Source organism: Plecotus auritus (genome assembly GCF_963455305.1).
Source record: "Plecotus auritus genome assembly, chromosome: 8".
Classification (NCBI taxonomy): Eukaryota; Metazoa; Chordata; class Mammalia; order Chiroptera; family Vespertilionidae; genus Plecotus; species Plecotus auritus.
The window spans coordinates 156,719,186-156,731,368 of record NC_137782.1 but is presented as its reverse complement, the minus strand read 5'-3'; the positions used below and the strand labels follow the sequence as shown (position 1 = coordinate 156,731,368).

Here is a 12,183-nt window from a genome sequence, read left to right as displayed (position 1 = left end):
TAATTGAATAACAAAGGGCCTTGTGTTGTAAGAATAAATATTTGCGGTATTTAATTATTCAGTATATGAACATTTCTTGCTGAAGTTAACAATACTTGGAATTTCTCATGAATATAAATAATTGAAAAGCAAAAATGAAATATTAAGTAGAATTCTTAATTCTTGTAGGATAATTATTAAAGAATTCTTAATTCTCTTGAGATAAAGATGCATGAGACTGTAAGATGCTAAATGGCTATAGTACAGTAAAGATTACTTTTAGCTAATACTTTTAAATTTCAAAGATTAGAATTTATCTTTATTCTTTCTATGAGAAGATTTAAGATTTGGTAGTAATGTGTATGTACTGATCACTTCTAAGGCTAAGAGTCTGTATTATATAGCAATTTATTAGCAAAAGCTTCTGATTGGTGTTCCTAAGTCTGTCTGCCATTTTGGGGCACTTTCCACGCTGCTTATTTCATCTTCCACAGCTCCACCTCTTATCTAAACAACATTAATAGTTTGTGTCTATCAGTCTACTCATTATTTAGAAGAAATGAAGTAAAGCCTTGAAATAATTTTAAGTGGTAAATATTACTTACCTATGTTATATGTGGTAAGAGGAGAAAACCCATAGTACTTTTAGCTGGTGACAGTTTTGAGAACAAACTTGCAAAAATTTGTTTTTATGCGTTACTTTGTGTTTAGAAAACCCCACAAGGATGGCGAGAAGTACTCATTGATATCGATCCACAAGTTTCTGATAAACTGAGGTTTGTTTTGGCGCCTTGTGCCACCCCAGCAGAAGCCTTCATACAAGTAGGAATAAGTTTATTTTTCTTCTTAGTTTGTTACCAACCAAGTCTTATTTTCTGAGTTACTGTTTTAGAGTTCCTTTATAGGGGGAAATAGTTGCTTGCAACAAGTGAGGTGCTTTTTATTAACAGTGAACAGTGCAGAGGCTCTAGTCGGGAGAATGGGTTAAAATAATTTCTTAGCTATGTGACCTTCACTGTTATACAATCACAGATAAAGTTAATAAGCACTTGTCTCGTACCTTCTCCGTTGACCTGTCAAATGTTGACAGTATTGTCTCTTGACCGGAAGGGTTCGACGCTTGTGAAAACAAATGTAATACAGTGTAAAGTAACAACAGTGACAGTATTTATTGAGTACTTTGTATGTATTACTCTGTATTTTCTCACTTAACTCTCAAACAACTCTAATGCTAGGTAGAGAGTGCCTTTTTTCTCTGATTCTAGATCGCCACAATGGTATTTTACTACCGTTTTCTCTTGACTCTAAGGAATAATCACAGGAGCCCATCCTAGAGTTATGCTTAAAGGTTCAAAAAATCCTGTACTTCTCAGGAATGTTTGGGCTCTAGATAGCCTGTTTTATTCTTTTTTTCCCGGTTCAGAAAAAAGATGTCTACTTTTAAGACCGTAACTGAGACCTTCTAACTCAGAAGTTATCAGTTTTAAAAGCACAATATCTTTTAAACATGAATCTATAAATTAAGTTTTTTTTTTTTTTTAAAAAAAAGCAAGCTACTAAGAGCCATGCTCCTGGCACTGGGAGTTGTGGTTCTTTTTAATTCTTGACTTAAGTACTATTCACTTATGAGAGAGAGAGTGATGATTTTCCTCTCATTTGAATAGGGCGAATGATAATAGAGTCTGTCATCTTGGAGAGCAGGCTGAGATAGTAAGAATGTCATCATGGTACACTGAGATGTGTCAGCTTAGCCTGAGGTAACTAACCTCATGGTTTTCATAATTAAATCACAATAATTTATTTAATAGCACTGGGGCAAAACCAAAAATCTAAATAAACAACAAAAAAGAACAAAGCAAAAGAAAAAAAGTAGCAGGGGGGGTTAGTGGTTTATTGTTTCATGTAATCCTCACACAAGGCCTGATACATAATGTAATGAGGAAGCGGACTCCAAGAGGTTGAGTAACTTATTTCTAGTAAGCAATAGGAAGAGCTGAGACTCAGAAGCTAGTTTGTCTGACTTTGTACCTATTAGACCTGTGCCATTACAGGCAGAAACATCAGGGTTAATACTTCATTTCTAATAGGGTGTTAGGAGGGGCAAGAGTTAGTGTTTTACTAATGAAGAAAAAGAAATTTTCATTATCTCAGGAATTAGTGAAATTTCATATATACTAGTCAAGCTAATGAGTATTTTGTCATTTCACTTTTTAAGCTAATAAGCACTTATTGAGGACCCTTTAATATCTGAACATCTTGGGAAATAAAGGCCCCGGGTGCATTGGCACTAGTTCATAAGCTGATGTTTCTAGATATAGAGCTTATCATTGGGAGGCCTGTAGCCCCAACAGATGCATCATCATATACTTGTTTATAGAAATATCTTTGTAAGCTTAGTGGATCGCGTCAAAGAACCAAGGAGTTTTGTATAACGAAGAGGATGACTTGTGTAAAGTTGAGTGTACAGAACATGCTCATATTGAGAACAAATTTATTTTTATTGTAAATAAGAAATACTCATTGTGGCAAAACCTGCAAATACAGAAAACCTGAAAAACAGGAATCAGTTCTTTTGAATGATGCGTTTTCTTTCAACTCTTCCTTACCAGCATGATGAGACAAGGGATCATGTGGAAGTGTGTCCCGAGGCTGGTGTTATTATTCAGGAACTTTCTCAACGCATTGCTCTTACTGGAGGTGCTGCCCTGATTGCTGATTACGGTCATGATGGGACTAAGACAGATACCTTCAGAGTATGTATCATTCAGTAACACGACTTGTCAGAATTTAATTGGTATGATTTACTTAATTACCAGTTGTTAGTTTTGGAGCTCATTTAAGATCTTTATCTTTGGTTTCTATAGTGCTTCACAATGTTGTATTACATTATTTTATAATTAATATTAATTCACATTATAATTACTCTTAACTCTAGATCTTTTTTTTTTTAATATATTTTATTGATTTTTTACAGAGAGGAAGAGAGAGGGATAGAAAGTTAGAAACATCGATGAGAGAGAGACATCGATCAGCTGCCTCCTGCACGCCCCCGACTGGGGATGTGCCCGCAACCCAGGTACATGCCCTTGACCGGAATCGAACCTGGGACCCTTTAGTCCGCAGGCCGACGCTCTATCCACTGAGCCAAACCAGTTAGGGCTTAACTCTAGATCTTATTCCTAAGCTTAACTCCACTGTCCAACTTTCCTTTGAACAGGTGTGAATTGTCTACATTCTTCCTTAAGTTGCAGAACCTAGGTCTGCATAGATCCTAGTAAGCATCTAAATATACAAATGGAGAATTTTGCTTGAATTTTTTTTTTAAATAAATCTTTATTCAGATTATTACAATTGTTTCTCCTTTTTCCCCCCATAGCTCCCCTCCACCCGGTTCCCACCCACCTTCTGCCCTTACCTCCCCCCAACTGTCCTCATCCATAGGTGTATGATTTTTGTCCAGTCTCTTCCTGAACCCCCCATACCCCTTTCCCCATGAGAATTATCAGTCCACTCCCTTTCTATGCCCCTGATTCTATTATATTCACCAGATTATTCTGTTCCTCAGGTTTTTAATTCACTTGAATTTTAGGTTCACTTGTTGATAGATATGTATTTGTTGTTCATATTTTTTATCTTTACTTTTTTTTCTTCTTTCTCTTCTTTAAGAATACCTTTCAGCATTTCAAATAATACTGGTTTGGTGGTGATGAACTCCTTTAGCTTTTTCTTATCTGTGAAGCTCTTTATCTGCCCTTCAATTCTGAATGATAGCTTTGCTGGGTAGAGTAATCTTGGTTGTAGGTTCTTGCTATTCATCACATTGAAAATTTCTTGCCACTCCCGTCTGGCCTGCATAGTTTCTGTTGAGAAGTCAGCTGACAGTCGTATGGGTGCTCCCTTGTAGGTAATTAACTGTTTTTCTCTTGCTGCTTTTAATATTCTCTCTTTGTCTTTTGCTCTTGGCATTTTAATTATGATGTGTCTTGGTGTGGTCCTCTTTGGATTCCTTTTGTTTGGGGTTCTGTGTGCTTCCTGGACTTGGAAGTCTATTTCTTTCACCAGGTGGGCGAAGTTTTCTGTCATTATTTCTTCAAATAGGTTTTCAGTATCTTTGCTCTCTCTCTTCTTCTGGCACCCCCATAATTCTGATGTTGGTACGCTTGAAGTTGTCCCAGAGTCTTCTTACACTATCTTCAACTTTTTGGATTTTTTTTTTTGCTTTTTGCTTTTTCGGTTGAGTGTTTTTTGCTTCTTTGTATTTCAATTCTTTGACTTGATTCTTGTGTTCCTCTAGTCTGTTTTTGGGTCTCTGTATAATAATTTTTATTTCAGTCAGTGTATGTTTAATTTCTAGTTGGTCCTTTTTCATATCTTCGAGGGTCTCGTTATATTTATCGGCCTTTTCTAGGATATTCTTGAAAAGCCTTATAACCGTGGTTTTGAATTCTATATCCAGTCATTTGTTTTCCTCCATTTCTTTCGTTTGTGATCTGTTTCTTTGACACCGCATTTTCACTGCTTCCCTGGGTAAATTTGTGTGCTAGGTTCCCTATATGGCCCAGTGGGTCGGCCTCCCCAGTTAACCTGAGGTGGACACTCTTGGTGCACCCCTTTGTGGACTGTATGTACAGCCTTGTTGTAATGAAGTCTTGATTGTTGTTGGTATCACTGGGAGGAATTGACCTCCAGGCCAGTTGGCTGTAAGGATCAGCTGTGTCTATGCTGGGAGAAGTTCAGTGCTGGAGACAGCCTTATAGGATTAGACTTGCCAAACTGCAATAGCCTCTGTGCTCAGCTTGGATGGGGTGGAGTCTCAGGGCAGAGCAGACAGTCTTGGCTTCCCGTCAGCCTTGCCCTTGCGCGCACTCGTAGTCCTCTGCCTTCCCCAGCTCCCGAGTCTCCGCCCGAGAGTCCAGACTCCCCCCACAAGAGCGTGGGTCCCAGGGGCTCGCCTGGAACTGGGGTTCAGTGCAGTCAGAACTGGGGCTCAGTGCTGTTAGGAGCCTCTGACTCCCTTCCACTAGGGAAAGCCTGTGGCAACCTCCGCTGCCTTTGTGCGCACTGGCACTCGCGCGCCTTCAGTCCTCCTCCTTCCCCGGCTCCTGAGTCTCTGCCCGAGAGTCCAGACTCCTCCCACAACAGCGTGGGTCCCCAGGGGCTCGCCCGGAACTGGGGTTCAGTGCAGTCAGAACTGGGGTTCAGTGCGGTCGGGGGCTTCCTTCCCCCTTCCGCCAGAGAAAGTCAGCCAGGCTCTAAGCCGCCCTTCCTCTCTGCGTGCACAAAGCCCCTTTGCCGTACCTCCAATTCTCTGTGAGCTTTTCTCTTTCCTTCTAGTTGTAGAATTTTCACTCAGCCAGCTTTCCTGTGGTTCTGGATGGTGTCCGTTCTGTCTTTTAGTTGTAGTTTTGAAATTGTTGTGCGAGGCAGCAGTTTAGGTGCTTACCTATGCCGCCATCTTGGTTTCTCCCCCTAATGCCACCTGCCTGAAGTTTTTTTAATATTCAACCCCTCCTTCATTTAAAGAAATAATTTGGTACTTCTTTGCAGATTTGATCTAGCTACTGTAATCATTCAAACTTTTCCTATAAGATTTGCAATATTTTTTTTCTTCTCCAGATGTATTTTTTTTAATTCTCACTAAACATCCGTTCTTAAATTCTTTGAATATGTTGTTATGTTCAGTTTACTTTAATTGAAATATATTTAACTAGATGCTATTAGTCATTTTCTAAGTGTCTAGTTCTCAATTTTTAACTTTATTGCATCTAAGAAAAACCTAGATAGTGTATTAGAAATGCTGATTTCCTAGCCTTACCTCCAGGATTCTGATTCACTAGGTCTGGATAGAGTCTAATAACATATCCTCAGGTGGTTTTGAGGCACCTGGTTGATGGTTAGACTTTATAAAACACCATCTAGGTTCTGGTAACGTGGATTCGTCCAGAGGATTAATGAGCTCTCCTCTATGCGCGGGCAGTCATAAAATGTTAACTGTGAAGGATAGCAGCATCTTCAGGCACTCCAACACTGCTTTATATTGGGTTTTGCACATAGAACATGGTGCTACTCCATTAAGTGTGTAAACCACTGACTTAAGCCTTATTTTCAACGGTTATATAAAATGTACTAAAATAGCACTTCTTTAATCTTGATAATAACATAAAAGGACAAAAACTTACCATTTTAAAAATTGTGTTCAAGGGGTTTTGTGGCCACAAGCTTCATGATGTCTTAATTGCCCCAGGAACAGCCGACCTAACAGCCGACGTGGACTTCAGTTATTTGCGCAGAATGGCACAGGGAACAGTGGCTTCTCTGGGTCCAATAAAACAACAAACGTTTTTAAAAAATATGGGCATTGATGTCCGGCTAAAGGTAATGGTATATTTCCATATTATCAAATATTGTAAATTCACAGTATTTCCAACAAATAGTTAGAAATTTACCTGGCCTAAATGTTCTTGTAGTTAGCCAGTTTTCAGCAGCATAGATTTAGTTTAACCAGGTGGCCTGGGGTGGAGCAGCCTTCGTTTCATGCATCTCCATATGAGGTAGAATTAAGATTTTCAAGTAGTGTTCATATTCACTAAGAAAACTCAACCGCAATTATTAGTATGAATGTTATAACTGTTCTGAGGACATTTTTACCCTTCAGTGTAGATGAGACCATCTGGGAACATTTGTTAAACATACAAATTCATAGGTTTGTGTCATAGCAACCTATGTTTTTAATAACTACCCCATGATTTTGAGGCAGGTAGTCAGAAATAACATTTTAAACACTGCTTTATTGACTAGCTAATAGTCATTATTACTATATATAACTAGAAATCCTTTCTTCCGTTTTTTAATAAGAAATTATTTTCTTTACAGGTTCTTTTAGATAAATCCGCTGAGCCATCACTGAGGCAGCAGTTACTTCAGGGGTATGAGATGTTAATGAATCCTAAGAAGATGGGAGAACGATTTAACTTTTTTGCCTTGCTGCCTCATCAGAGACTTCATGGTAGAAGCCATGAGATAAATGCAAATCAGTCAAAACCTTCTCCATCACCTGTGGCTGGATTTAGTGAACTTACTTGGCAGTGATATTTCAGTTTGGACTTTTAGTCCCCAAGTCTACCTAAGAAACTAAAATAAAGGAAATGAATTTCATATATCACAGGTAAAATAAGTATTTTATTTCGTCACAGCCAATAAAAACAGCCCATCTTATATACAACTAATGCCCTGGTGCACAGATTTGTGCACATATTAATTAAAAGGTGGCCGGTGGGGCGGGACAGGGTGGGAGGGCCCAGACACACCCTGGAGCCAACCTCCTGTGGTCCCTCCCCGGCTGGTTGCACCTGGAGCAGCATCGTGGCTCAAAGGGCACCTGGGGAGTGAGTGGGGTCCCTCCGGCAGGTGGGGGTCCCTCGATCTGGCCTGCAGTGATCAGGCCGAAACTGGCTCTCTGACATCCCCCGAGGGGTCCCGGATTGCGAGAGGGCAGTTCTCGGGTGACGCACCCCGGAATCAGGCTCCTTCCTCTCTGGTTCCAGGGTGTGTCACATGAGAACTGCCGCTGCCAAGTCACCACAGCTCGGCAGCTCCTGCTTTGAGTGTGTGCCCCCTGGTGGTCATTGCGCATCATAGCTCTCGGTCAGATGGTCGGGCGGTTGCTTAGCCTTTTATATATATAGAGAGATACAACGAAACGTTGATCTTTTTCTTTTTCCTTGTTAATCCTCACCCAAGGATATTTTTCCATTTATTTTTGGAGAGAGTGGAAGGGAGGAGAGAAACATCAATGTGAGAGAGAGACATTGATTGGTTGCCTACTGCATGTGCCCCAACCAGGCCAGGTACCGAGCCTGCAACTCAGGTACATGTCCTTGACAAGAATCCTGGGACCCTTCAGTTTATGGGCTGAGGCTTATCTACTGGGCCAAACTGGCTAGGGCTAAACACTAATCTTTTAAAGTTATTTTATTTTTTTGAAAAAATTTTTATTGATTTCAGAGAGGGAGAGAGATAGAAACATCAATGATAAGAGAGAATCATTGATTGGCTGCCTCCTGCACGTCCCCTACTGGGGATTGAGCCTGCAAACCAGGCATGTGCCCTTGACCGGAATCGAACCCGGGACCCTTCAGTCCGCAGGCTGATACTCTATCCACTGAGCTAAACCGGCTAGGGTTAAACGTTAATCTTTTAAAGTTATTTTAACTCTGGGAACAAATATGCGTTCTTACGTGTGAAACTAAGTTTCTTTTAGTAAATAAAGCTAGTTGCTATTATATTTTAAAAAGTAAACATGAACACTGATTGGAAAACTGTAAAGCACCTAAATGGCCATTTACAGGGGACTGATTAAATAGAACTACTAATATATGTTTTTAAATCATGTGGAGTGGTATGTTCGGACATGTAAATATCTCTAAGATTTAGTAAGTGGAAAGAGTAGGGTGCAAAATGTTTTAGTTATGATTCCATTTTTGTTGAAGAAAAGCTACATTTAAAGAAATGCTTATAATTCCACAGAAATGAATATTTTAGTACAGATTGGTTTTCTGTTCTGTGATACTTCCTTGTATATAAGAAGGAAAAGATGCCCAATAATCACTATTAAATTTCCCAATCTAGAAGAGGGTCTTAGGGATGGAAAGAGCATTTTTCTTTGTTCTCTTTTGAAGTATTCGGACTTTTTACCACAGGCTTCTGGGAATTATATAATTACAAATAAAATTAGATTTTAAAAAGGTTAAAAATCACAGTAAAACCAGTAAACATGTATTTACAATGTGAGTTATATGTAGACTACCTAGGAGGTATAAGTTTCCAAATTGAGCTAATTCTCCCTTATTTTCAGATAAATGTCAAGTTTTAGTTTTATTAAGTTCTCATGTTTTAGTTCACAGAACTTGTATATTAATACCAGACACACGGACTTTCTGAAGAAGTGCTATTTTAGCAACACAAATTTACAAGTGAGATTAAAGGAGAAGGGTATTAGCCATGTGTCTTGAACTACATTGGAGTTCGACAGTGATGAACTGCTGCTTTTTACTGCTTCTGTGGCTTAACTGAGAACAGGATTAGCGTTCTGTGTGTCACTCTAAGGGAACATGGAGGCTTTATTTTTTCATACTGTCCAGCCTTGGGCCATTCTTAGCCACTCTTATTCTATTTCCATGATTTTTTTCCCTCAAAGTCTTGGTTGGGACAATTTTTAGAAGGTAAGAAAGCCTGTGGGAAACTGGAAACAACCGAAATGACCATTTAATAGGAGAGTCAGGCAATGCCTTCTATCTTAAAACCTAGGAAATTCACTTGGTATTAGGTGTAAGTTAAAGCCTTCTGGCAGCTGCAGTAGTGGATGATTTAAAGGTAGTGCCTAAAAAATTTATAGTTACAATTATTCAGACTTTAATTCCAAGAAATGAGACCTCTAATTACCTCAAATTGCATATCAAATTATAATAATGAGTTATTTATTTTAGGCAGTTAAAAAAATCATTGTTCTTAAATATAGCATTAGTTCCATTTACAAATACTATTTCCAAAATAGTTCTCTTACCAAAGCCTGGGGAAATAACACAACCAAATGAAATTTTCTTTGGATATCTCGACTAGAGATAGGCTCAGGTTTTCACATTGAAAAGTATGGTGATATGGAAATACATTTTATTATTAAGCTTTTTTGAGGATATTTACAAAAAGTGGGATGTAACAAAAAATATAAAAATGTACTGAACAGTGTCATTATAGACTACTTTGTACATTATCAAATGTTTCTCACAATTATTTTTTATACAAACACAACTGATTTTAAGACAAAAAAAAGGTTATGCAGGTTATACAGTATCTGGAGTAATTACTCAACTCCAAATTATCTGACAGTGCCTTTACAAATTTAGAAAACTTAGGCATTCAACAACAAAAAGAGTGCAATAATTTCATGGCTTGTAACGTTTGATTATAGAAGTATAGCAAACACCATTCCAGTTAATTTTCACCTTATGTAGTAAAACCATGATAGGATGCCTACTGACTCCTTTTTAGCACACTGATATAAACAGACTTTGGAGAAATTTGGGGAGGTCATCTATCCTAGGAAAAACACATTTCTAAAAGGTTTTGTAGAATCTGAGTTTTCAAATTCCTATGAGAATGAAATACTGAGGGATGTGGACTGTCTCCCGGAGACCTTTATGGGGAAGCAGTATAACAAAATGGTCAGAAGGGACTCTAGAGCCACACTGTCTGGGTTCAAATACTAACTGTGTGAACATCAGCAGCTAGTTAATCTCCCTGTGCCTCAATTTCCTTGTTTGTGAGATGGGGTTCATTATGCACTTAGCTCATGACCGTTGTGAGTGTAAGGTAACATCTAAAGAGCTCAAAAGATAGCAACACTGCATGTTTGCTACTAAAAGATTGTGAAAAGTTCTCTGAGTCTTTGTTAAAAGAGGAACAATCTTTTCCTTTGCTACCTCTAGTTCAGTGGGCAGAGGGAATGAACACTTTTATAGTTTTTAGCTTATTGACTATGTTCATATATACCATCTTCAAAACAACACTGTGAGGAAGGTAGAGGCAAGAATTATGATCTTCATTTTGTAGGTTGAGGAAGTCGAGGCTCAGACAAATTGTCACCTGGCCAGGCCAACATAACTAATAAAGGGAGCCAAGACTTTGTACAACTTAAACCTGATCTTCTAATTCCAAATCTTTTGCTCTTTTTGGAGGGAAAAAAAAGTTTACAATGATTACTAAAGAATGAAGAAACAAAAAGCCATAGATTTTATAAGTCCCAGATATTAAATTTTTTGGGGGAAAACTATTAGTAACTTTTAAAAAGCTATTAAGTCTAATCTCTTAAATCACATATCTGAGTAGAAAAAAACTTATTTAGCTGGCTGCTGGAGCTGAAATGTTTTAAAAATACTTATCCTTTCATTTGCTCTGCTGGTCATATAGCCCTACCCTTCTAAGGGTTTTATGCTCAACCCAAACTGTTTAAAATAACTGATTTAAAAACATTCTAGACATCTGTACAGCCCTCCAATAACCTAAGGAAAGAAAAAAAAGGACAGTGCTTGCTATTCTTTCCTATAGTTTTAATTGACCCTGCACTGGTGTTCCTCTTAGTATATATTTAATTTCCTCCCTCAAATTAGTCAACCCTGTGTTAAGATAAATTATATAATTACAGTTTAGATCTATACCCATTGAATGCTGGAATCTAATTGTGGCATCATAGTGGTGTCAGTGGGAACATAATTTATTAGCAGCAGTTCCTGGTTTTGTAGCATCAGTTGTCGAAAATTATCTTAGAGGCTATTATAACAAAAGGTGACAACTTAATTTTTATGTTGTAGAGAGCATATTCAGAGTTTCAACTCCCAAACAATTAGAGATCACTGTTTTGGAGTCCTGATTGACCTAAAAAAGAAAGGTAAAATAGTCCAGCGTTCCTTTTTTAGGCGGATATAAAAAAAAATCAAAATCCCTCTAGGGTCAGTTAAATGTTTAAAGTCTTTATAGGAAATCATATGCCAGCAGCCTCTCTTATATATCTTTAAATTTAATTGTTTAGTAATCAACCTTATAACTCTTGTATGATTTGGTCAAGCTATGTAATAACTGGATCCTAGCTTGCCTATCTGTCCCCCTTTCTTGAAAATAATATAAGAACAGGAAAGGGAAGATAAATTAAGTGCCACTATTGTACTAATGTGAAGGATTAGGAAAAAAATACAAAAAAAGTTATTTCCTATGCTTTAAAAATTTATGAAAAGCTTCATCTTGGTGTCATTATGTGTCTTTATCACTGTTTCCCTTCTGGTACCTACTCATTATGAACTACAGTATTGGTGTCACTGATTCCTTATCACATTTCCTCATGTCTTTGCATCCTTGCAGATGACAACCTCCAAAGAACAACAGTTGTGCAGCAAAATATCAGTCCATAAAATGAAATCTTTCCTTATTGAAGTTAGCTCATTGATAATTAAGGATCTTCTTCCATGTCGTCTGGATTGGGAGCCATGATGAAGTGCTTTGGGTATACAAGGTTGTGTGTGTACGCATGTATTTCCCAGCGGGCATCATCACTTTCATGTGTAATGTAACGTTCGCCAATGCGAGTTTCAAATTCTCTAAGGTCAAGCCAAGTCTGATAGTCCTAAAAAAAAAAATAAAGTGACTATGAACTAT

General features: G+C 38.1%; 2 protein-coding genes across 2 annotated transcripts in view; one reads left to right on the top strand and one right to left on the bottom strand.

Annotated features, from left to right (window-relative positions):
• Positions 1-12,183, top strand: part of NDUFAF7 (NADH:ubiquinone oxidoreductase complex assembly factor 7) — a 17,697-nt gene extending 5,514 nt beyond the window's left edge. The window contains exons 7-11 of the mRNA XM_080685198.1: positions 691-801; positions 2,589-2,732; positions 6,181-6,354; positions 6,853-7,144; positions 11,890-12,183. Of these exons, the coding sequence (XP_080541324.1) occupies positions 691-801; positions 2,589-2,732; positions 6,181-6,354; positions 6,853-7,068 (645 nt within the window). The 3' untranslated portion in view covers positions 7,069-7,144; positions 11,890-12,183. The remainder of the gene's footprint in view (positions 1-690; positions 802-2,588; positions 2,733-6,180; positions 6,355-6,852; positions 7,145-11,889) is intronic.
• PRKD3 (protein kinase D3) overlaps positions 9,436-12,183 on the bottom strand; it is a 66,039-nt gene continuing 63,291 nt past the window's right edge. Inside the window, exon 19 of the mRNA XM_080685197.1 lies at positions 9,436-12,151. Within this exon, the coding sequence (XP_080541323.1) occupies positions 11,978-12,151 (174 nt within the window). The 3' untranslated portion in view covers positions 9,436-11,977. The remainder of the gene's footprint in view (positions 12,152-12,183) is intronic.